Source organism: Ambystoma mexicanum, chromosome 2p (genome assembly GCF_040938575.1).
Source record: "Ambystoma mexicanum isolate Mex_15411 chromosome 2p, UKY_AmexF1_1, whole genome shotgun sequence".
NCBI lineage: Eukaryota > Metazoa > Chordata > Amphibia > Caudata > Ambystomatidae > Ambystoma > Ambystoma mexicanum.
In genome coordinates this window covers 1,299,428,185-1,299,453,268 of record NC_090923.1, presented here as the reverse complement: position 1 = coordinate 1,299,453,268, position 25,084 = coordinate 1,299,428,185, and the positions used below count along the sequence as shown (strand labels likewise).

The following is a 25,084-nucleotide window of genomic DNA, read 5'->3' as shown; positions in this document are numbered from 1 at the left end:
AGAGTGGCGATAGTTCACTTCTTGGAGTCTATCCTTTTGGCAGGTGGAAGTATGAAAACTGTATAGACTCAGTTTGATTCTGCTTTATGGCAAAAAGATACTGTCATTATTATCTGCCCAAATCTGAACAGTTATCATTGGGTTTCCTTCTGTTGTTTCTTGTACATAAGTTTAGGAGGACAGTGATGTAATTCTAACTTTGATATAATGGAATATAAATTTGATTTTGTTTTAATACTTATATGACAGTTTGTTTTTTATTTGTACTTTTGTGTTAAATAATGTTGGTTTTACTCTTGAATATTTTTTTTTTTTAATTTGATGGAATCTTTGTAAATATTTAAGTTTGTAATAATGAAATTCAATATCTGAAAGGTTAATTTATCAGCTAACCAAATAAAAACAAATAAATAAAGATACGATCCCAGGGCTTGAGGCCAAGTACAAGTCTTGCAGTCCTGTTCTGGATAAATTGCAAAGGGTGAAAAGTAGATTTAGAAAGAGGCTGTTACAATAGTCCAACCTAGAGAGAACCAGGGCTTGTGAGACAGTGAGCTTCTGGGGGAAGGAGAGGAAAGGCAGGATACCTCTGAGGAGGTGCAGTAGAAAGTGTGACTTTTTAGAGACCTCAGAGATGTGGGCAGAGAAGGAAAGTGTGGAGTCAAAGATGACCCCAAGGTTCTTAGCCTCGTAGGTGGGGGTAGGAGGAGGGCCAAGGGAGGCTGGCCAGAGAGTGAGGGGAAAGGAGGGAGAAGGTATGCCGATGAGGAGGATCTCTGTCTTGCTGGCATTCAGGCAGAGATTGTTGGTGGCACACCAATCCTGAATGACAGATAGGCTATCATAGATGAGAGAAGGAGAGGAGGTGGCAGAGGGAAGCCTGAAGATGAGTTGAGTATCATCAGCATAGCACTGAAAATTGGAGCAGAAAATGGCAATGCAGTGAGCGAGAGTTTCCAGGTATTGGTTGAAGAGCCAGGGTGAGAGGTTAGACCCCTAGGGAACACCACAGGCAGAAAGGGAGATAGATGAAAGGAAGGACCCTATTTGGAACTGGGAGGGTCGATCAGAGAGGAAAGAGGTCAGCCAGGCCACAGCCTGATTGGTGATACCCAGGTTGTCACGGAGACGGTTGAGCAGGATGGTGTGGTTGACCGTGTCGAAGGCAGAAGAGAGATCAAGGGGATGTTAGAGTCAAGGTTGGAGAGTAGGTCTTCACGGATGTTCAGGAGAGCAGTTTCTGTGCTTCTGGCAGATCTAAAGCCAGATTGATGGTCATGGAGACAGCCAACAGAATCAGAGTGAAGGTTAAGCTGCGAGATGGCCAGCTTTTCCAGGAGTTTGCCCAGAAAGGGAGTGATTGAGATTCGGAGATAGTTAGCCGGGCAAGCAGGGTCCGCAGTGGGTTTTCTGAGAAGAGGGTGCACAAGAGAGTGCTTCAGAGGGGATGGGAAGGTTCCTGAGGCGAAGGAGAAGTTGCAGAAATCAGCCAGGGCAGGAACGAGGGTGTCAATTTGGTCCTTGATGGTTTTGGAAGAACAGGGAGGAACCTGTTTTGACAAGACTTTCCTAGATCGGACTTGTCTAGAGACCTCGTCAGGGGAGAAAAGAGGAAAGGACGAGAAAGAAGGTGGGGTGGTGGCTGTAGGAGTGCCAGAGTTTGCAGCAGGAGGGGGGAGACAAGGGGGAGGGCACAAGAGGGTGGACAGGATATCCTGGGTTTTAGAGATGAAGTGAGAGGCAAGGGCCTTGCAAAGGGCCTGGGAAGCGACAGGCGAGGTAGAGACTGCAGCAGGGTTGGCCAAATCCCTGCAGATTTTAAAGAGTTTGGCTGAGTTGTTAGATGCCACAAAGACATGAGCTTGGATGTGGGCTTTGTTCTTAGTGCAATGTATTCTCATCTCTGGGAATATAAGAGAGTATGGGCAAATGCTTATCAAAGTTCCGGACTGCGGGCCCACTCTATTCCCATCCTCCGCTCACGTGACAGGAGACCACAATTCGGCCCATTTTATAGCATTTAATTGTCTTGAATAAATAAACTTGCCACTCATGGTGTTCTTTCCTTGCACCTTAACGAAGGATAATTCAGCTTCTCACATTCACTTTTCTATAAGTATAGATAACCAGGTCTTGGCTGCCTTCAGTATTGACACCAGGCCAGACAGCCCTTCTCGCTTCCTCCATGCTCCCTGCTGATTCTTTGCTGCGACACAGTCTTCCGCCCTTCTCTTCATGGTCTGAGACCGATGTTCAGCTTCCATATAAAGGCGGCTTCGCCTGCAGTCTATTCACTATGTATAGCCAGCTTCTATGATCACCTAGTCTACTTGCGTTGCTGCATCTGTACAATTATTAAACGGCTTGCATTTTCTACACTGCTTTTCACACGTGATCTTCATTTCGCACATGAAAGTTTACTCGATTCTTTACTTGGTCATTAGTTTCAATAAAGTCCATACATTCTCTTCATCAGCCAGTCTTCTCAGTGTGTCATGCTTGTTTCTTGTGATGTTACCAATGCCTCTTTCTCTCTTTTTCATATTCCTTCGGGGATCTCCTCCATGAGATTGTCATCTCTTCAGGGATACATCTGATAGGGTTTTCTTAGTGGATACCTTTTCTCGAAGCCTTGACGTGGACTAGTCACAACTGCTGGTGTCAAACATGGCACTATTTCAGGCTTACAGCATACAGGTATGTTACGCTCACCTGGCTCCCACAGAGGCGTCGATCTGAACTGGACAGCTGCGGTCTCCACCAATGTGATGCGTAGGGCCAATATGACGGACTGGACTGGCCCACCTAGCTTTGTTTGCTTGGCCCGTAGGAATATTCTTCTGTAAATGGAGAAAATAATTAATCACCCGTGGGGTTGAGCGTAAATCCCCCCACCCCCCCGCTGTTCTCCCCACAGATCACCTTTGATGTCCCCTCTTATAGTCTCACCTGATGGTTTGAAAAGATGAGCTCTCCATCCTGCGTTGAGTGCAGGGGCGCAATGATAACCAGTTGCTTCACTGGCTCAAAGGAATTGGTGAGTTCCAGAACAATATTGACGCCGAAAAGTATGTAGTTCGTAAGAGTTCACATGTCTGACTTTCACTCTTGTCCGATTCCTTGCAGTTTGCAGCTTGACCCCATCGAAGAGTTCCTCGTGGTAGCTGACGAAGTTCAGGTAAGGATTTGGCTTATCCTACACAGTTCAATAAAATAAGGCCAGAATGTAACCTGTGGCTTGCTCCCTTATTCAGGTGTGGAGAGAAAATATGAAGTTCGGGGAATAATGCCGCCGGCGGTAAAATTGGGTAAGTCTATTGTGGTGAGAAGAGTTCCCCTTGTTTGTCCCTTCGTCTCACCTTGTTGTCCTTTTGTTCCCCTTAGGGGCCGGGGTACGGCGAGGAAGCTATGGAGACTGCGCCGACCCGTGAAGAGGAATAGTACCCCCTGCGGTAATCAGGTAAGTCTATGGGGGTAGTTACTATTGCCTCTGTTTATTCCCTTGGCTCACCTTTGCTGTTCTTGTGTTCCCCTTAGGTGCCATAGTGCGGCGGGAACGTGCAGAAGGATGCGGTGGATCGTGAGGATGCTGTGAAGGCCGGTGAGTTCAGCTCAGCGCTGCAGCAGGCGAGGCGGCGCGTGTAAAATGCTTGCTTCTTCCAGCTCGAAGGCGCGGTGGATCCGGAATTCAGGTAAGGATCAAAGGTTTTGCTCTTATTCTAACCTCTTCTCCTTCTGTTCCTCCCTTTTTCTAGGAGCTGCAGACTCGAGGTGGGCGTGGCAGAAGACTGGATGCAGGCTTGCAGACACGGTGAGCGTTACGCTGCTGGATGCAGAACAACGCGAAGCGTGTGCTGCTCTTCGGGCGTGGATTAAGTAGCCTCCAAAGTAGTCCCAGGTAAGTATTCCTCCCCAAACCCACCCGAGTAAAAAAATAGTCCCTAGGTAAAATAGTCCCTTCCAAGCCTCATTTGGCTTGGAGCTCTGCAGCATGGTCTGCATCAGGTAAGCTTGCAGCATGGTCTGCATCAGGTAAGTTCTACTCCATGAGCCTGGCGCCATAGGCGCCAGAACCGCACCCAAACAGCCCCTAGCAGGGGTTTTTGGGCTTGCTCAAAATAACTTGATGCCTGCTTCCGGGGTTGCTGGACCTGGTCTGGTTCCCCGGGGGTAGGCATCATGACAAGGGAGTAGGGGTGTGGGACTTCCTGCAGAGGCAGTTGGCTGCTGCTCTACACTGGTGTGTGACTTTATGGTAATAGAAAGACCGAAAAGGCATCATCACCCAATTATGGCTACTAATTTGAGAACTCTACTGGGTCTGACCACGGACACCCATCTTCCTGACTCGGCACTAATTGTCATTGGGGCGGAGTGAGGCGGACAAGAAAATGGAAGGCATTGGACCTGGGGGTGAAGCTACCCGGCATCTATGTTAACATTCTACCAAAGCTAGAGATATTCTTTCTGGTTAATCAAGAGCAAGGTAACAAGATTGTGATCCTTCACAAGGAGGTTACCAAGGTGGTGGGAGATTGTTTCAGTAAGCCTCAGTCCCTGGTTAAAGCACAGGCGATTCGTAAAAACCCCTTGTAGGACTAGGAATGTCACCAGGCTAAAAGTGTATTAATCAAACAAGACAAGGAAATCCGAGTAGAGGGATCTGTTACTTTATCAGCTGCTACAAAAAGGTACAGAGCATTCTAAAAGCTCAAGAAATCAGAATATTCAGCCAGTATCTGGGAGGCATTGCGTGTAGCATCGAAAAAGCACGATTCTAAATGTTTCTGGGCAACCTTGGGAGCAGGGACTAACCAAGAGCAAAATCATATTCAAGATGGCATTCCTGAAGCACTGTGGATTGTACATTTTGAGAACTTGTATAGGGAAACGAGATTAACTTTCATCAGGGAGTTGGATGAACAACAGGGGAATGGACCATCAAGGGCAGATGGCCATTTTTACCTTACCTTGGAAGAGGTAAAGGGAGCGCTACAGTCTCAAAAAATCAGCAAGGCCCCAGGGCTGGACATGGTTCCTGAGGACTCATACTCTCATGAGGTGAGGATATGGGCGCCTTACTTCGTAAAGTTGTTCAATGCAGTGCTAGCAGAAAATAAGGTAAAAGCCTCATGGAACCAAGCCGTTTGGGTGCCCATATTCAAGAAGGGGCATAGAGCATCACCGGCCAACTACAGACCCATCTCCCTCCTTGATGCGGGGAGGGCAAAGTATTTGCAAGGGCAGTCCTGGTCCATTTAGAGGCATGGATACTGAATGTTGGGGCAAACTTTTGCAGGTCGGGTTCCAGCAAAACACCAGCACCACTGATCAATGTTCAAGACTCCACTTCATAGTAGAGAAATATGGGACCCTAAGGGAACATGATTGTCTATGCTTGGGCATACCATCCCCCAGCATGAGAGCCATACAGATATTGTAAAGAGGAAATGGAGCTGTCATAAGGCATACTTCAGACGGCCGCACCTCTTCAAGGGAGAATGCTAAAATAGGAGTCAGACAGGGATGTGTTTTAGCCCCTAGCTTGTTCTGCCAATGTATCAATGGGATCATCAATAACTTATCTAGGCCAACTGACGCACCCACTTTGGCGGCTGAGAATTTTATTTTCCGATGGTGCTGTCTTGCTTTCTGGCACCCACGGGGTTAGGCACCCAGCTGAAGATCTTTGAACATCTCTGCGATGACAATGGGCTAGCCATTAATGCCCAGAAAATGAAAGCTGTGATATTCAGAAGGCACAGATCTATGAAGACTCCTAGACTAGACCTAAAACTGAGTGATGAGCCAATCGAACAAGTTTTTTGGTACAACCATCTGGAGGTCAGGGTAAAAGAGGACTGTAGCTGTAAGGACCAAACAGATTGTGCAGTACTTACATTAGCTAGGTATAGTGGTGCAATATATATTTGCCATGGCGCACAGGGATGGGGCAGGGAGTGTCACCCTGGATACATATAAAGGTCAAGCTAGTCAAGTAGCTTTATTTGGTGTGGAGCAGTGGGGTATAAACACTGGGAAACTCCAGATAGTAGAACCAAAATGTTTTAAATCAACTCTGGGGCTATGAGTAAATGCACAAAATCTCCCAACTGTTATGCAATTGAATATGCACAATATTGGTTTTATTTGCAGAGTGAAGCCAGTATACTTTTAGGCCCGGGTGTGTGCTAATCCCAATCTTGGCAAATATAGGGAGGCAATAAAGGACTTCTAGACCGAAGAAGGAAGTAAAAATCTTTCCTGGTTTGTGGCAATAAAAGGCGAACCCTCAGCAATGGTGTGGAGTAATTTCTAATAATAATAATAATAATAATAATTTAGCATTTATATAGCGCTACGAACCCTTAGGTATCTGAGCACTGCTCATTTATCGACCTCGGAAGGATGAAAGGCCAGGATTCGAAATGGCGTCAGCAGGCTCTGCACAGATGTCAAAGTGAGCACTCTACTCGTTGTGCTATCGGACAGGCAAATCCAGAATAAATCCCAGTTAATTTCAAAGAAAAAATAAAAGCAGCATATGCAGTGAGATGGGAGGGAGAAACTTCAGCTAAAATAGCGCAGTCTAGTAGCCCAACTAGATATTGGCTGCTAAAGAAATCCTATGGGCTCAAGCTGTACTTGGATGTAATGTAACCTAATAAAATGAGAGCACTCTAAACGAAACTGCGAATGGGGATCCTCCTTATCGCGAGCTTGAGAAATAAGTGGTATGAGAGCACATCGCCATATTGTCTGCATTGCTCAAATACAGTGGAAGGTGTGGCCGATTTTGTCCTTTTATGCCCAAGACACCTTGACATAAGGAGGAAATACCTGAAACCTCTATTCAACGGGCATAGAATTAGAAGTGTAAAAGATGCCCTCCACTTGTGCCTGGCTGATAAGGACTTGCAGGCTGTTTGGGAAATTATGTGCTGCGAGCGTGGAGGAGAAGGTTGAATGCCATTTCGCTTTAGATTAACTGCATGCTGAACCCCTATTGCCCCAGCACAGTGTGCATTTACTTTTTTGCTGAAAATTAAAAATGTACCAATATAATAATGCTTAGCTCAAAAGGTGCCGGTGAAAGGTGTGCTAACATTAAAGCACTGCAAGCTCTAACTTTTAATCCAATTTGTGCTTTAAAATGGTATCCTGGGTGGACATTTTTTTTTTTTTTAACCAAAAATGATTGTATTTTATTCACTATGGTTTTATTGGTTTTATTAATGCTAATGGTCAAATTTCAATGATGTATGAATCAATTTATTGTATGATAATTTTATGGCCTGTTTCGGCCGAAATAAAGTCAAACGAAACGAAGGTCAGTCCATAGAACTGGTGTGAACGGTCTAATCTCTCACAGCATTTGATTGGTCAAAGGAAATACACAATATCAGAGGGAAACCAACATGAAGAGAGCAATCCACGGACAAGGAAATCTGGGAAACGCCGACCTGGCGAACAGGGGACCGCAGCAGGAGACACTGTGCATGGAGGCGAACGGAAGCGCAAAGGTAGTTCAGAGAGAAGGAGTTACTTCGCACGCTGCTCAAACAAACATCCGGGAGTCCAAAGTCTGCAAACCGCAGGAAAGCAAAAGCTTAGCCTGAGAATGGAGCAGAGACTGGAGGAGCAACCACTGATGAGAAGAGGAACCCAAAGGCGGCTGCAGAAGGTCAAGCTTGCAGAAGAATTGGCTGGCAGAGACGCTACCGACCAGAGAGAACACCCGAACACTGCCAGAGCCTCAAAGCAAAGCACCAGTGCTCGGAAGAACGCAAACCACACAAACAGTTACGTGGGCGAACCGAGACGTGCTGGAAGTCCAGGAGGAAGCGGAGAGCAACTGTAGAGCATGAGATAAGAGGCTCTGGGACCCTGAGAGAAACAAAGACAGTACAGAAGGAATCATATGCTTGGCTGGAGAGTAAACCAAGCTATTGCAACAGAGCATTGCAAGTCTGGAACCCGCATCCATAGGAGAAGCTGAGAATAAGAGGGTCAGGGACCCTGAAAGCAAAAATAGAGAGATCAGAAGAAAACATACGCTTGGCATTGGAGTACACCAAACTGATATAATGTATGGGTATCGCACCCATATGAAAATCTAGTAATACAGTGAAGTTCATTCAAACCAGAAGGAACCCAGGGGAAATTAGCTAACCCCTAATCCTTGAAGTAATACATTTTGGAACATTTTGTTTGTCATTTTGATCACCTGAGAGATTGGGACTTTTCTGTTGGCAAGAATTGCCATTGCCACTTTAGTTTGGAAAAGAATAGACTTGCACATTAGATTTATGTTATTAGTGTTAGGGTCAGAAGAAGGGTTTTTGGAACACTACATTTGTTTGACATGCTGACACTTTCCTTAGATTTCTATGAGGCAGGGAAACCCCTCTGGCTTTAAGGACAGAGAGGCAGTTTTCCCAACCATTTTTACTGGTTAACAAATGTTTATACCAAAACTATGCCACCTGTGTGTCTGAGCCTTACTTCTGCACCCTTAAATTACATACACAACTTGTACTGCTCCTAGACGTTTGGTAAACTCAAAGACTGCTTTTGTGTAAAAACTAAAAAAAGAGGAAAATTGTAATATAACAAATAACTTACATGCCAGGTTTTTGAATAGAGGAGTCTATGAGCACTTGAATCTTCGAGGCAGGCACAGGTTTACCTATCAAGAACAGAAATATAAAAAAATGACCTTTTAAGCATAAGAGGTATTATATTAAGCAAATATGCTGAAAAAGTATCCAACTACATTTTCTGCACTAAAAAAGAAACGTACTCACCGTAGTGACAACTGTACTCCTTGTCCATGGTCCCCTTTCCTCCATACTGATGGAATATCTCGTCCCACGGAGATAGGCCCAGAGGCTTTTTTGCACCACATAAAAACTGCTCCTTTAAATGAATGCAGGCTGGGCGTGCCTGCCCACACTGTCTCCGCCCACATGCTTCTCACTAGCCTGTCCTTTTTCCCCACTCGTCGGCTACCATGTCTAACTGAACAGATTTAGCGGGGGTTGGCAGGAGAGTTGTATGTTGGAAAATGGACTATGGACTAGGAGTACAGTAGTCACTACAGTGAGTAACTGTTTCTTACTCCTATATCCAGCCCCCTTTCCTCCATACTGATTGGAGATTTCGAGCATGATAACTCACGGGTGGAAGTAATCCCAACTGGAAGCAAACAGGTTTTGCAAGACTGCCTGACCAAATCTGGCATCGGCCCTGGAACTGGCATCCAAACAGTAGTGCTTGCAAAAGGCTGACGGCATGGACCACGTGGCAGCCCTGCTGATAACGACCCCTGGGAAGTGACTTTGAAAAGTTACCGCAGTGGCCTTGGTGCTTACTGCATGTGCATGCATACCCTTAGGTGGAGTCCGCTTCTGAGAGGAATAACAACAGTTAATGGCAGATACAAGCCACCAAGCATTAGTGGCTTTTGATGCTTGACTGCCTGGGTTGTGTGCTCCAAAGGTGACAAAGGAGAACATTCGATTTTCTGACCTGTTCGGTCCTGCGAAGGTAGAATTTGCAGGCCCTACGGATATCTACGGTGTGAAGAGTAGAGTCTGCAGAGGACTGAGGTTTCCTGAAAAAACTTCAGAAGGACCACCTCCTCATTCATATGGAAGGCGGGAAACCACTTTAGATAAGAAGGCCAGGTGCATAGGCAACGTGACCTTGGCCCCTTAAAAACGAGTATGATTCTGAAGCCGAGAAGGCCTGTATCTCACTCACTCTAGCAGAAGTGAGGGCAACCAACAGGGCTACCTCCCAAGAGAGGAATCTGAGTTCCATGGAATTCAGAGGCTCAAAGGGCTTGCCAGTTGGTGCGGATAAAACAATGTTCACATCCCACATAGGGTGAGGCATCTTAACTGGTTGTTGCAACCGTAGAAGGCCCTCCGAATGTCTTCAAAGCCCTGGATTAGCAGTGGAGAAGGACGAATTTCCAACATTCCGGCACGCTCTAATAGCCGCTAGGTAGGTGCGACGGGAATTGACCGAAAAGCCACCAGGTGCGAGACTAAAGAAAATAAGTCATCCAAGCCATTGGAGAGGGGGTTGATACCCTTTCCCAAGGCCCACAGACAGAACCTGGTCTATTTACTGGTATTAAGACCGTGTCGACTGCTTCCTGGCCTCCTGAATGATCATCATGTTCTCTGCAGACAGACCTAAATGACCTCACCAGGGACCTGAGCAATCGAGGGCACTTTTTTTTTTTACCAAAAATGATTGTATTTTATTCACTATGGTTATATTGGTTTTATTAATGCTAATGGTCAAATTTCAATGATGTATGAATCAATATATTGTATGATAATTTTATGGCCTGTTTCGGCCGAAATAAAGTCAAACGAAACGAAGGTCAGTCCATAGAACTGGTGTGAATGGTCTAATCTCTCACAGCATTTGATTGGTCAAAGGAAATACACAATATCAGAGGGAAACCAACATGAGAGCAATCCACGGACAAGGAAATCTGGGAAACGCCGACCTGGCGAACAGGGGACCGCAGCAGGAGACACTGTGCATGGAGGCGAACAGAAGCGCAAAGGTAGTTCAGAGAGAAGGAGCTACTTCGCACGCTGCTCAAACAAACATCCGGGAGTCCTCCATGGATGAAGGATCTTGCCCTGTTCTTGGATCAGTATGATGTGCCACTGTGGAAGAAGAATCTGGCCCAGTCCGTTCAGTCCCACTAGTTGGAGTACCAAAAGCAATCTGGCCACTGCAGCACTTTTAGTATGATCGTGCAGCTTTTGGCTTTTTTGTTTTGTTTGGCCAATATTCTGGGGATCAGTGGAATTGGCAGTAAGGCGAAGAAGAATTCCCCCATTAAAGGCATGCTTAGTGTATCTCAGAAATCCTAACCCCCCCCCCCCCCTGCGGCACGCTAAGAGGTGTACTGTAAGGAAGGCATGGTATGGTATCAAACAGTGAAGACAGACACAAGTCATCACAGTTCAAGAGTGTTTATTGAACTTCAATGGGTTGGTTGAATGCCTATCTAAACCTAAATCTAAAAATGGGAGCTAGCTACAACCATCAAATAATAACGCAGTCCTAGTTGAGTGTCAAAATAAAAGAGCCTATACTAATAAACATATTGTCAATCCTTACTTCTAAATACAAAATGGTGTGGGACAATAGTGTATGCAAAAAGAAAAGTGTTCAAGAAATAATATGTCAGGTTAGTTGAGCAGCTGGCTTCCCTTCCCCACGTTTTCAGCACAGGGCAATTCGGCACAGTCGAGCTTCGCACACTCTGGCTTCTCTGCCACAAGGATACAGTTCAAAGCATAGGTATCGGGGCCTTCTGCCAAAGCCTCTTTACCAATAACAGTCTCTTACTGCAGAGGTTCAGTCGTAACAAACAAGCACCAAATTTCCTTTCTTATCAGGACTTTCACATTCACAAGGTCTCGCTTTCAGTGTTCATCATGGGTCTCCCTCACTCAGGCTCAGACCCCTTTTGACCACAATTTGTTCTCCCTTGTTCAGGCTCGGACCATGGATCTCCCTCGTTCGAGCTTGGACCCCTTTAGAACAATGTTCACAGTTGGTCTCCCTCGTTAGGGCTCAGACCATGTAATCTCACTTTCTAAGTTTTTCTCTTGATATTCCAAAAAATCCAAGACCCGATTGTGCGATGGGTTTTGCTTAAACCGTTGCAGGACCACTTCGATTCACTTCACACAACGTTCTTGCCAATCTTCTACTTCTGTTTCTGCCACTTCTTGGCTGGATACCTTACAGAGACTTTTGATGGAGCACCCTTGTGGTGCCAGACCTCTCTCTCACTGGTATTATATCTTTTCCCTTTAATGTTCAAACATTCATCAGCAATTAAGCTTGCCTTGCATCTTTCATCAAACGCATTTCAATCTTTGTCCTCGCACTCGTTATACAATGTTACTGCATGCAACCTTGAATTCAACACAGCCCGGTCTTGCATCGGTCTCCCCAACTCACCAGCTGTGTTGATCACTCAGGCGCTGCTTTAATCTTGGAGCCAAGGACGGTACCACAGCAGCTGCTGTTCCTCCCAGATTCGGTCAACCGCGCAGGAGGGCCCCGTGTATCTTCGACACACAATCCAGGATTCTTCAGTTTGGTTTCCTGGCCTTACGCTTTCTAATATGAAGGGTTCTGGAAAGTAATGGTTTCTCATTGAAAAGGTCAAAGGTATCTCCCTCCTTGCGTAGCCTTCTTGGTTTTCCATCTTCCTTCTTTTGTTCAGCTGCTGTCGGGAAAGTACTGTTCCTTCGTGTGCTTTGCCTCGCTCAGCGTGTGCTCTCGTGCTCCGCCTTTTATCCGTGTGGGGAGGTTTAATGAAAGTCAGGTGTGTATGATTACCAGTAATTGCCGGACCTTGCCTGCCCATAGTAATGGAACATGTCAGGTACAATGCTCGGGTGTTAGTCTATTTTATGCCAGAGCGGGCTGCCCATGTGAAAGTGTTCATGAAGGCAGAGGGTGCGGGTGGAGTTTGAAAGTTTCTAAATATCCTATCGAGTCGGATGGGGTAAAGGTGTTATCAGGAGGGGGATCCCGCATCTCACCATCTGGTGTCCCACTCCCCCAAAGACCCCTCACCCAGGTGATCCTCCTGCACTGATCCACCCCCAGGGGCTGGATCCAAAGGCGATGTCTGTGCCCTGGCCACCTGAGAGAGAGACCCCGGGAGACTAGCAGGTGAGACACCTTCTGGTTTCTCACAGTACAGAAGACACTTTGTTCTGGAGCATTGCAAACAGATCAGTATTGGGAAGGCCAGTTCCTGAAAGATGGAATGTAGAGTCAGAGGATTGATCCCACACTTGTGGTTAGCATGGTGCAACCTGCTGAGGTGATCTGCTTCTTTGTTCAGAACCCCTGCCAGATGAACTGCCCTGAGCAGTATATCTTTCGCCAGGGCCCATTCCCAAAATTGATACGGCCAGGTGACATAGTTGGGGACTTGTAACCCCTGCTTGTTTATATTGAACATCGCTGTGGAGACATCTATTTGTACCAGCGCCGATGTCTTGCAGATGCTCGGCAGGAACGCTCTCAGCGCATAGAAAATGGCTTGGTCCAATGCAATTATGTGTGGTGTCCTATCCCATTCGGACCAGAGCCTGTGGACTCCGAGGACCCCCAAGGTAGTTCGCCATAGGCTGAGGGAAGGAGTGTTAGGAAAGATTTCAATTTAATGTGTAATTTTCGCTCCAGTTGTGTACCCCCCAACTTTTTGCTTTGTTTAAACACCATAGCCTGACTTTACCAGAGGAGCACAGCCTTCTGCTGCACTCCCCTAGGCTTTTCGCTCACTTCTTATGAGGAAACTTGGGGAAAGGGAACCCTGAGTGTTGATTAACTCTATATCATTTCAATCATATTGGAAATGCTTTACAGTTGGGGGAAGGAAGCTGAAAGAAAGCTGTGCACTGAACATAGCTCTGAAAGTTTGTGTTGAACACTGTTTTGGTGGTTGCTGACATCCAAACAAATTTTATAGATTAGTTGTGATGACAAGTATAGGTTTTGGACACAGACAGATTCCCAAGTTGAACTTTTGGACTTTCCTTAGTTGTGGTTTGGTAGGGGAAATCCATCATAGTATAGGGCAACATAGGCATTTTTCCATCCTGATTTTTAAGTTAATAAAGTTTAATTGTTCATTCAGAATCTGTTGTCTGTGTCTTACTCCAAAATGCCTTCAGAGCAGTTGAGATTAGGTTTTTCTGGCAGAGGATGGCATCTAGGGTGTGGCCAGCTGCGGGGGTCGCTCCCTTCACCAATTGGTCTGGGTGGGGAATACAGCAATTCTGGAAAGCCCTACAGTCTCTTCCAAGTTCATAACATAGTTTACCAAGGTTGCTAGCTAGTAAGTAATAGTCCTATCACTACTGCACTTCAAACGTTAAGTACCATTTCATTAACTCTTGGGTCCCCACTTTAGACACTTCTCAAATCTGCATTTACTGTTGTGCCCCCAATTGGACATTTTGAGTTGATATTGATTTGTTTTTCCATTAGGTTGTGCCTTTGGTTTTATTGTTTCTGATTCTTAGTTGAGTAGGTCAAAAAGGGTGCATTTCGGGTTGTTTTCTTATGGTTCATCCATCTGCTCACATTGACGATTCTTTGTGTCATGCCAATTTTTTGTGACAAATGGTGTGTTGAGGTTGGTTCTTTCAGTTGTGCTTCTGAAGATTACAAGTCAGTCTGTTGTGTTTCCGGCGACCCTCCTTATCTTCTTATGGTTTGTTGGTTGGTTATGCGAGTGGGTGGTAGGTCGATAGGTAGCACGAAAAGAGTGATTTTGATCTTGTTCCAGTAAAGGGGCTCTTTTCCGGCAGGCGTTTGGGTGTGCTATTTCTTGGTGTTAGTTGGTTCCCGGGTGTGGCGTTGTGCGATGGTTGGCCTTGCTCCAATTGGTTTGTTCTTTTTTGCCTATTTCTTGTACATCAGTCTTTCCTGGTGGGGTGCATTTTGTGGTGTAGGCTTGTTGCCTGGGTGTTGGGGTCCTTGTTTATTTCTGTTATTTCCCAATAGGTTAATGTTCAGTTTTTTTTCTGGTGGACTGTCATGATCCCTGCTTCCAAGGGGTCAGGACTTGCCCCACGACCTTGGAAGCAGACCCATGACTCTGATCCCAGGAACCAGCCAGTCCCTATAGGGACCCTCTGGACCTTGTCCTGGCGCCAGTGGCGCCAGGCTCATGATGGTGACTGGTCCCGGCACAGGAAGCGCCGGGCTCATATTGGATAAGAGTGCTTGGTGGACCTACCTGTAGCAGACCATGCTGCTTACTTACCAGCTAACTGGTCTCCTGATCCTTCTCTGCCTGGAACTACTTTTTCTGTCTGGGTGGAGCAGGAGCCACTCCCTGGAAGCAGAACACAGGAACTCTTTTAGAAATCTGGAACTCTTTTCTTACCTGGGTGGGGCCGTGGAAGGAGACGCCTAAGCACTACAGAAGGCTATTTAAACCACACCCGATTGGTTTCACGTGCTTCGCGTTATTCTGCATCTGCAGCAGGACGCTCACCGTGTCAGCTCCAGGAAACCTCCAGCTCCAGATCCTGTGAACACGAAATAACCTGCTGGAATCCAATCTTCAGTCTTCTTCAGTCTTCGGCAGCTCCTGCAAAACAAAGGCACAGGTTAGGTTAAAGTAAAGGCAGTGAATCTACTTACCTAATCCAACGGCAGCATCCAAGGCGCCTTTTTCTGCCTTTCTCTTCCGGCATCCGACATCTGCAAAGAGAGAGAACATCGGTCAGTAATATTCAACTACAAGTTCTGCTTACCTGTGTTACGCCCGTTCCAACTCAGCTCGCGCTGCATTCCGGCACCTGCAAGGCAAGATACATCGGTTAGTAACGCTTAGTTACAAGACTGCTTACCTGTGTTATGCTCGCTTTCAATCTGTTCGCGCTGCACCTCAGCACCTGCAAAGACAAAAGAGACATTACGGAGCATTCTCCAGCGCTAGTGCAGTCTTTCTACTTACGTGCCATTAGAAGGATAATCTTCATCGTCACAGCATCTGAAAAGGGAAAGACATAGACTTTACAGACTTAAGACTTTTGAAAGAGAAGAAAACAAAGCAAAAGGAACTTTAATACTTGCAAGGCACGCTCGTGCATTAACGGCGTCTTCGCTCTCAGCAAATCCTCTGCTATCAAGAGGCAGAGCTCGCATCCAGTGAAGCAACTGGATCCAGCGCCCCTGCATAAGACGCAGGATGGAGAGCCCGGCATTTACCTATATAAGGTAAGCGCAATATCAACCCAGTTCCACGGGGAAAGAAAGGGCGAGAGGGGCTAGGAACTTTCCGAACCTTCCAAACACTAATACCTTGGTTTACCCTTGCAGACATCTCTCTCTTCAGCTTAAACTGTCGGTGGGAAGGGGGCCCAGTCCGGGAGCAAAACGAACCCTGCGCCTAACACTGAAGACAGTATCCTCGCCAGATCAAGACCCGCGCCTCCGGGGGAACCAGGTGAGCGTTACATGGACGGACTGTTCTCCCATTTATCTCTTCACTTGGGCTGTTTCTGCTATTCCATGGAGTGGAGTTGTCACGGTTGTAGTTTGCAGGATATTATAGGGCTGTCCCTGTGTTTTAGTGGTACAAGGGGCTGGACTTTTCTGGTGTCAAACTATCCAATGGGAAACCTATCCGGGGGCTAATCTTTTCTCCAGGGGTAGCCTTATTCCTGGTCTAAACCTTATCCCAGGGTCAGAAACCTTCTGCTTGAAGTGGAGTCTATCCCAGTCGCTTTTCATACTTTATAGGAAAAAGGCAATACAACCTCTGACAACGTATGGTCTGTGCCATTGGGCCAACAACTTGTTTTGAGTGGTTGGGAGTAATATTTTGTCTCCCACTTGAAAGGTATGCAGCATGGTACCTTTGTTATGGGGTTTCTCTTTGTGGGTGGAAAGTCTGGAATTGAAAATGTTATGTACTCAGCTTGCACATTACTGCATTATAATATTGAGTAGTTACTGCAAACTTCCATGTTTAAACGAGGGTTTCTTGCTTGTACGAGGTGAGGCATCAGGCTTTACTGTGCATGTCTTTGCAATGAAGGATCTTCACCTAGTGACGTGTTTCCATTTTGGCCTATACAAGAGTGTTTTAGGCTCACGCTTAGGGAAAGCGGCTTTGACGGAAGTCAACATACTCTAAGCGTTCTCCATATATGGAGAAGGTGCAGAGTCTTTTCAGAACACATAGGCACCCTCTCCACATATTCACAAGTGTTCTGCACCATCGGATGGTCGCTGGTCTACCTGCTATTTGGTTCTTCCTCTTCCTCCAGCATAATATCCAACACATAGCAGGGATTCCATTAGTACACCAGTTATAAGGGAGAGAATCCCATGGAAGATTATGATGTCTTTCTGATGGCGAACAGAGCCCACAAGACTAGATTGTTCCAATTTCTCCAATTCTCTCGACACGCCTCTTTAGGATACATTTCAGGGTTTGGTTAAACCATTAAACTAGGCCTCAAGTCTGCAGATGGTATATCGAGGTCAAGAGGGTTTAGATGTTCAGTCTCTTCATGTGCTCTATTCGCTTTGACATGATCATTGAGGGTTTCAGCTCGCAGGCCTACTCGGTTGAAGAATAGTATGATAACCTTAAAGATGGCTTTGCTGAGGCCACCAGGAGGTTCACAGGCAATGCCAGCTTCAGTGCTGTGAGGTTCAGGGGGAAGAGAGCAGGCGAACCCCCCACCCCCACGAGAAGCAGAAGAACCCCCGAATCCAGGCGCCCCACTCAGTGAAAGGAGGGGCTCTCGCGCAACGTGAAGGGAAGGAAGCTTTGCAGAAAGAACGGGCAGGTGGGGAAGACCATCTCCCCAGTGGTCCCCACAAGACTTTCCCCAGAGGTAGCCGGGGGGGGCAAAGAGCCACTCTGTGTGCAAGCCTGAGGGGTCTGCCCTCAGGAAAGCCAACAGTAGGGGGCCCTGGAGCCCCAGATGCATGCATCGGGGCCAAGGCTTTCAAGGACAGTTTTCCAAACGAGGCAACTGAAGGGAGGAGGCGGGAAGGGCCCCATCTTTATACGAACAATCTCCATGTAGAGGTCCCACAGGCGAAGCCCCCCCCCCACTATCCAGTACACACATACAGAAAACGGCAACTGGGCCTGCCCAAGCACCACAACTGGCCCTGTCCAGTGCAGCCTAAAAGAGGGGACAGGTCATCCAGAGGAATTCAGCCAAGACCAGGCAAGACCAGGCAAGGGAGACAGCACCTTCTTGCGCCTGCTGGGGTGCACCCAGGGGAGAGGGGGGGGTTGGGGGACTCTACCCCTCCCCCCAAGGTGGGGAAATAGACACACAGAAGTGGTCAAGCGGTCCCCCATAATCCAGAACAAGGGCTTATGAAAAGAGGCGGACCCCCTTCACCAAAATCAAGACCCTGATAACTCTGATGGAGGAGGAAAGCAAAGGAGGAAAGAGAGCACCCCTCACAACAAGAACTCTCAGGCCGGGAAACCCCCAAGAAACCCATACTGTCCTGGGTGAGAATTACCCGTATTATCCACGCCAAAGTTAAATCCCCCAGGGAATAGACGGGTGACCATGGGAGTTGGGGTTAAACAAATTGGGGATATGGAGGGGGGGCAGTTGGGGATATGTTCAAGTTTTGTCGGGTGGGATGGGGGAGTGGTGGGAAAGTGGAGGAGGTCTGGGAAACAATGGTTTAGACGATTTCCTGAGGACACTGACCAACGGGAACGCCTGTTTCGAAAATTGTTGAATATCCACAAGTGCTGGAAATGGGCTCCCTAAATGTCAGGGGCTTGAATACACCCACCAAAAGATTCCTATTACTAAGGGAATTTCGCTGGGCAAAATTGGACCTCCTCTTCTTGCAAGAGACACACTGGGCGAGGAGGTAAAGAACCCAACCTTAAGGGGGGAGGCATCAGGGAGGTCATATGCACTTCACACAAGAGCAAAAAAGTGGTGTGGCTATTATAATGGCGTGTGAGGCGGGCTTCTGCATGGAGGCAATGTTGAAGGACCCGCAGGGGCGATACTTGTTGGTGAGGGGTACTCTACAGGGCGCTCCACTGACTCTGGTGGTGGAATACGGCCCCAATGACGGCCAAGCGCAGTTTTTGGAGGAGGTGAAGATGAAGCTCCAACTATTTGTACAAGGCATAGTGATAGTGGGGGGGGTGGGAGGGGGGATTTCAACATGGTTCTGGACCCAGCTACTGACAGGAAGCGACTGGGCCCCACAATACCCGGGTGGCTGATGACCTTATGGCACAAAGATTTCACAAAGTCAACCAGGACTTGGGCCTGGAAGACTCACTCACAGACCTTAGTGCGGGTGACCCCCCATACAGTTACTACTCTAAAATACATGAATCCTTCTCCAGGATCGACTACATCCTTCTTGATGCATCTCTGCGCCCATACGCTGCAGGCCACAGTGTAGACCCCGTCCCTTGGTCAGATCACGATTTGGTCCGGGTTTCGTTAAAAGGGGAATAGAACCGTAATCGGAAGGGACGTTGAAAGTGTAACGATACCTTGCTAAAGGAAAGGACGAAGTGACCACAAAAACGGTACTAGAAAAAATAGTGGAGTATTTTGAGCTCAACGACAACGGGGAAGTCCGCGCACATATGTTTTGGGACGCCTTCAAGGCGACCATCCAGGTAGTCCTCATCAAAATAGGAGCCCAGAAGAAAAGAGAGAGGGAAGCCCAGGAGAAGACCCTATGAGAAAAAATTGCGAAACTTCAACCCGGGGGGCAGGAGGGTCCCCGAATAAGCCCCTAGACTTAGACAGGGTATCCGCTTTGGAGGAATATAGGCTTCAGCTGAAGGAACTTTTGCTGAATAAAACGGAGAGGAGTCTCTTGTTGCTCAAACAAAAATATTATGAAAAGTGGGACAGGGCCGATAAAATTCTGGCTTGGAAGTTGAGAGGTCCAGAAAAGTAGAATGGTAAAAGCAGTTAACACTGAGCCGGCGAAACTGGGATATGACATGGTAAGCATTGGAGAGGCCTTTCGTCAATATTATGAAATACTGTACCAATCGGAATATGGGGGGGATGATACCCAAATTGAGGAATTTTTACAGTCTATCCTGGTACCGACTCTTGCGAGGGAGGTGGCAGAGGGGATGGAGGCCCAAATATCAGAGGAGGAGGTAGAGCAGGTGATTAAGGGGATGAAGGGGGGGAACGTCACCAGGGGAGGATGGATTTACAGTGAAATTCTACAAAATGTACCGTTCTACCCTGGCACCACATCTGGTGAAAGTGTTTAATTCGGTCCTCGAGGGGGAAATCCTACCAGAAACAATGATGGGGGCCATAATAGTAGTCTTGCCTAAGGAGGGAAAAGATCTTACTGAGTGTTCCTCCTACGGGCCGATATCCCTCCTTAATATTGACATTAAAATACTGGCAAAGGTGGTTGGGAAAAGATTAGAGGGGATTATGGCTATGTTGGTTCACAGGGATCAGGTGGGCTTCATAGGGGGGCGCCAGGACTTGATCCATTATGGCCAGGAAGCGGACATAGACGCGAGCCTACTCTCAATAGACTTTGAGAAATCATTTGACAGAGTTGAATGGAGGTATATGACACGACTCCTCCAAAAGATGGGCTTCGGGTCAACGTCAGAAAATGGGTAGCAGCATTGTACAGGGCCCCAACAGCTAGGATCCAGGTAATTGGGGAGCTATCGGCCTCGTTCTCACTCTCGCGGGCCACAAGACAGGGGTGCCCTCTCTCCCCCCTGATAAACGCACTCACAATGGACCCCTTGCGATTGCAGTGAGGAGTCACCCAGGTATCATGGGTATAAAAAAGGGGTGAAGTGGAATTTAAACACTCATTGTTTGCAGATGATATTCTGGCTTACTTGGTGGAGCCACGCCGATCGCTCCCCCCTCTCCTGTCTTTAATAGAATCTTTTGGGCAATTTTCAGGGTTAAAAATGTATAAATCAAAATCAATTATGTTTCCTATGCGGGCATACAACCCTTTGCTGGACTCGCTGGATAAGTTCAAGGAGATTAGTGTTGTGTGGGATTCTGTCCGTTACCTGGGCGTCCTCCTCACTAGAGACCTTACAAGGCTAACCCCAGCCAACTGTGATCCTGCCATGGCCGAAATCAAGTCGGATATGAAAAAATGGGGTACTATGACTGTCATGGTATGGTAGTATGACGGCGGTGAAAATGAATGTCCTGCCGAGATTGCTTTACCTCTTCATGGCACTTCCCACACGTATCCCTGATCAGATCTTTCAGGACCTCCAGAAAGCAGTGCAAGACTTGATATGGCAGGGTAAAACTCCAAGGACTAAGAGGACAGTCCTCACCCTACCCAGGGAGGAGGGGTGATTCGGGTTGCCGGACTTTCGCCTATATTTCTATGCACCCCAGTTGAGGGTCCTCCTAGAACATATGAAGGAAGGGAAGGGCACCTAATGGACCTATTTAGAGGACATGGACGCTCACCCCCTTAAGGTGTAGGACCTCCTTTGGGCTCCGTGAAAAACAATCCTGAATAAGCTACTGAATCACCCAATATGATGGGTGCTCTGATCCTTTTGGAAAGAGGGGGCTCAATGCAACCATTTGACCACGTGGCCTTATCCTTTCACTTCACTCTGGGGTCCTATACTTGGGTTGGACAACAGGGGATTCAAAAATGCGCAGGCCTGGTCAGATAAGGGCATGGAATGGGTGGGCCAACTGTTCAGAGAGGGAGAATTCCTAACATACTAGGAAATGGTGGAGACTCTGGGCCAGGGGACAATTTCCATATTTGAATATCTTAGGCTGAAGGGCATCCTCTGCGATCAGACCTGGGGACAAAAATGTAAGAGATCCCTGACTCCCTTTGAGAAACTACTAGACTCTGCAGACTCGAGACAGGGGATGGCGTCTAAAATGTAAAACTATTGAACGCCAATAATCTACCAGAGAGGAGAGGGTTCTGCAATTATTGGCATAGATTGGCAGGGGAGGTCCTCTCGGAAGAAGCGTGGAGCAAGATTTTTAGAATAGCCTTCCATGGAAATCTTTTTACAACTGACATGGAATATAACCTAAAGATTTTATTAGGATGGCATAGGGACCCTCTGAAGTTATCGAAAATGTTCCCGGGAGTCTCACCCAAATGTCCGAGGGGATGCATTGGTGGGTACGAGGGAACATTTGTGGTGGAAGTGTCCACGGATTCAGAAGTAATGGGAGAGCATGAGGGGATGGATTACAGAGGTTATCGGGGAAAAGCTCCCACAAGACCCCCTGACGATCCTACTGGGTCACCCACCAAGAGATTCGGACATATATAGATACCCCAGAATGTGGGAAACAATGCTGAGAGCATGGTGGGTGGACCTGGCCCAGATGTGGAAGAGCCAGGAGCCCCCGTCTAAGGAGGATTGGCAAAGAAAACTAAAGAAAATGTTCCTCATGGACAAACTAACGGCTATGGTTAATAATGACTCAAACACATTTCGATCGAATTGGGATGGGGTGAGACAATCATGGGGATGGGAAGTACACTGAAACAAGATGGCTGACCAGGCCCCCAGTTGCGAGGAGGAGCGCTTCAAAACTGGAAAAGGAAGAGAACAACGGGTAGAGAATATTGTAGGACGGGGGGGGGGGGGGCACAGCCCGGCATTCGGAGATAGAATCACAAACCACTACATGAAGTAACTTTGGCCGAATCCTCAGGCACAAAAGACTAAGCTTGCTTGAACGTCCTAATTCTATTGTACATTATTGTTCGACAATCGACAGGGGTTTCTGTTCCTCAATTGGTGTGGATGGGGTTAGGGAGGGGGGTTGTCAGTGGGGGGCAGACCAGAGGGTCGTCATGAGAACGCTGTAAAAGTAATAAAGAAGCCCCTGTGGGCATTGTTGTTTGATAAAAATGCTAATAAAATCAAAGTTAAAAAAAAGACGGCTTTGCTGATGTTACACCTCAAAGGGAAAGCTTCAGGGTATTGGGTGAAATAGTCTACAATTATGAGGTTTTACCAGTTTCCAAATCTTGAGAGTTCCAGGGGTCCTACTGAGTCCATGCACTTCTATGATGGGCAACGACTGCAGAGGGGTACTGGGTACATCATCAGGGAATGTCTTCTGGCAGATTTGGCAACTGGCACTAAATTGCTTAACCTCGGCACACACTCTGGGCCAGTATAACCAGTTTAGTAGGGCATTTTGGGCCTTCTTTAACCCCAGACACCCCAGTGTCATGCTAAAAGTAGGCAGTCTCAAAAACTGCCCTTTGGAACGGTTTTGATATTAGAAAATGATGATAGCTGGTTTCCTTGCCCCTGTGGTTCAAAACTACTCGGTACAGAAGTACCCTCTTGTCGATAAAATGTAGCGTTCTTAAAGTTCGGCTCTCAACTTCTGACACCAAGTGCTTCTGAGCTTGTTCTAGAAGCAGATCCATTATTTTGGCTTCTGCAAAGTTGAATTCCTCATCCTGGGCCCCAGTCATCTCCCCGAACCTGGCTTTGGCTTGTTCGATCTCACTTCATGTTTCCACCACCTTCATCTCTGGTATGAGGAGCTTCTAGCAAATCAGTTGTGCAATTGCCTGGCTGGGGCAGACAATGCAGGCAAGATTCCCCATGTTGAAAAGGACAATCATCATTTCTCCATGATATTGCTCATCAACCACACCAGCGCCAATGCCTATTGAATATTTACTTGCCAATCCATAATTTGGGACAACTCCCACATAGGTCCCCTTAAAGATCGCCACTCGTAACCCGGTCTGGACCATTGCCTTATTCAAAGGTAAAAGGACTTCACACCACGGCAGCACTGGGCATTACCCTGAAGGGTACTCTGGCCATTTTAGTTAGTCTTACTACCCTCAACATTCTGAATGCCAGTGGGTAAGATGTGTTTTGGGTTCAATGACACCACGTGTCAAAGATGGCCTAAAAAACACACAAAGTCCCACTGATGATTTTTATTACAATTTTGCAATGTGCTTAGGCTGTCCTTCAGACTTTCACCTAGAAGATTTAGTTCTCACCCTAACCCAGGCATCCTTACTCTTCAGGTTAGTCTCCAGGGCTAAATGACCCAGACTAAGGTCTAACTTTTCTAGAAGTGTGGGCCTAAATGTAATTGCCTTACCTAGTCTCCCTCGTGGAATCCCTACATTATCCACATTGTATCTTGATGTTAGTTCTATAGGGATTGCAGGGATGTGCTTTTCAGACACTTAAGACCCACTCCGTGTTCTTCCGTTCTTCCTCTTATGCCCTGATGTTCCTCTCCCTATTCTTCCTTCCTCCTGCTATTCTCCTCCTTCTGACCCTCTGACATATTGTCTACCTCCACCCTCCAACATTACTCTCTCCTACCCCCTTTTGCCTTTATCCCCGCTCCCAGCCTCTACAACTACTCTCCACTCATAATCTATTATTACTCCCACTCTACTAATACTCTCCCTGCTCCATTACTAATCTTCTCCCCACTTTCTACTTAGTCACCCTCCTTTCAGTCTCAATCGTTTTCCACTCTTTACACTTCATCAAATTCTCTTACTCACCCACCTTCCACGAATACTCACAACACAGTACCACTTGCCCTCACCAACCAATAAATCAGCTTGTTTTCTTAACCGCCACCACACTCCAGTACACCTTCTGGTCTTATCCCCCCTCCTTCTCCTATTGGGCCCCTTTCCCCAACCAATATTGCCAAGCTTCCCCGCCCTGGAGGGGTTACTAGCTTCAAAATTTACAAAATCGGGGGTAAGCCCCATCCTTTTCTCCAGCACGAGCCGCAGTGCTGGAACAATGGGGGCCAGCATTGGCAAGTGTCACAGTTAGCGATAGGAGGCATTACAAATCCAGGGAGTTAGTCACCTCCCACGAAAGGAAGCCATCCACTTTGTGACTTGGGAGGTGAGCCTGCTACTCTTAACACCCACTAGGGGACAGGATAAGCGGACTCCCACTTGGGGGTCAGAAAAACCCCCAGAAGGAATTAAGTCACCATCCCTCCCCCACAGACACCAACACCTTCATTGGAGTGAAAGTCTATGGTAACCCTATGACCTCTGTAGTGGCTAGCTCAGTTGATCACTCAAACTTCATTCAGCACATGTAAGAAACAGGAAGGGGACGGAAAGAGCAGCCTCTTGATGGTACGTTATCTAATGACAAATCAGAAAAGAGGATCTGCAAAGCTGGCAGCGTTCAAGAGCATTATGGAGCACACATGGGGTGTGGCCCACAGGAAAGAGAACGTGAGGCGTCCTGCACAGCAGTGTGGACCTTGCGAGTCCAGCAAGGCCTGCCATGGCCAAAGCCATGCGGCCCCACATCAGGACCCAGGGCTGAAAATCTCACAGGGCCAAGGACAGGCCCTAAGGGGAGGCTGCCCATCCGTCCTGCATCTGAGAGACCGGGAGAGAAGGGAAGCCGCTGGCTGTTGCAAAGCCCAGGGGATGACTCACGTTAGCGTCTCCACAGAGAGAAGAATGCTGTACAGACTATGCAGTGCTCCAGAGGAGC

At 47.2% G+C, this 25,084-nt stretch overlaps 1 protein-coding gene across 1 annotated transcript in view; it reads right to left on the bottom strand.

Annotated features, from left to right (window-relative positions):
• The window catches only part of EIF2AK1 (eukaryotic translation initiation factor 2 alpha kinase 1), a 1,543,308-nt gene that overhangs the window by 832,252 nt on the left and 685,972 nt on the right, over positions 1-25,084 (bottom strand). Inside the window, exon 8 of the mRNA XM_069645632.1 lies at positions 8,626-8,689. Within this exon, the coding sequence (XP_069501733.1) occupies positions 8,626-8,689 (64 nt within the window). The remainder of the gene's footprint in view (positions 1-8,625; positions 8,690-25,084) is intronic.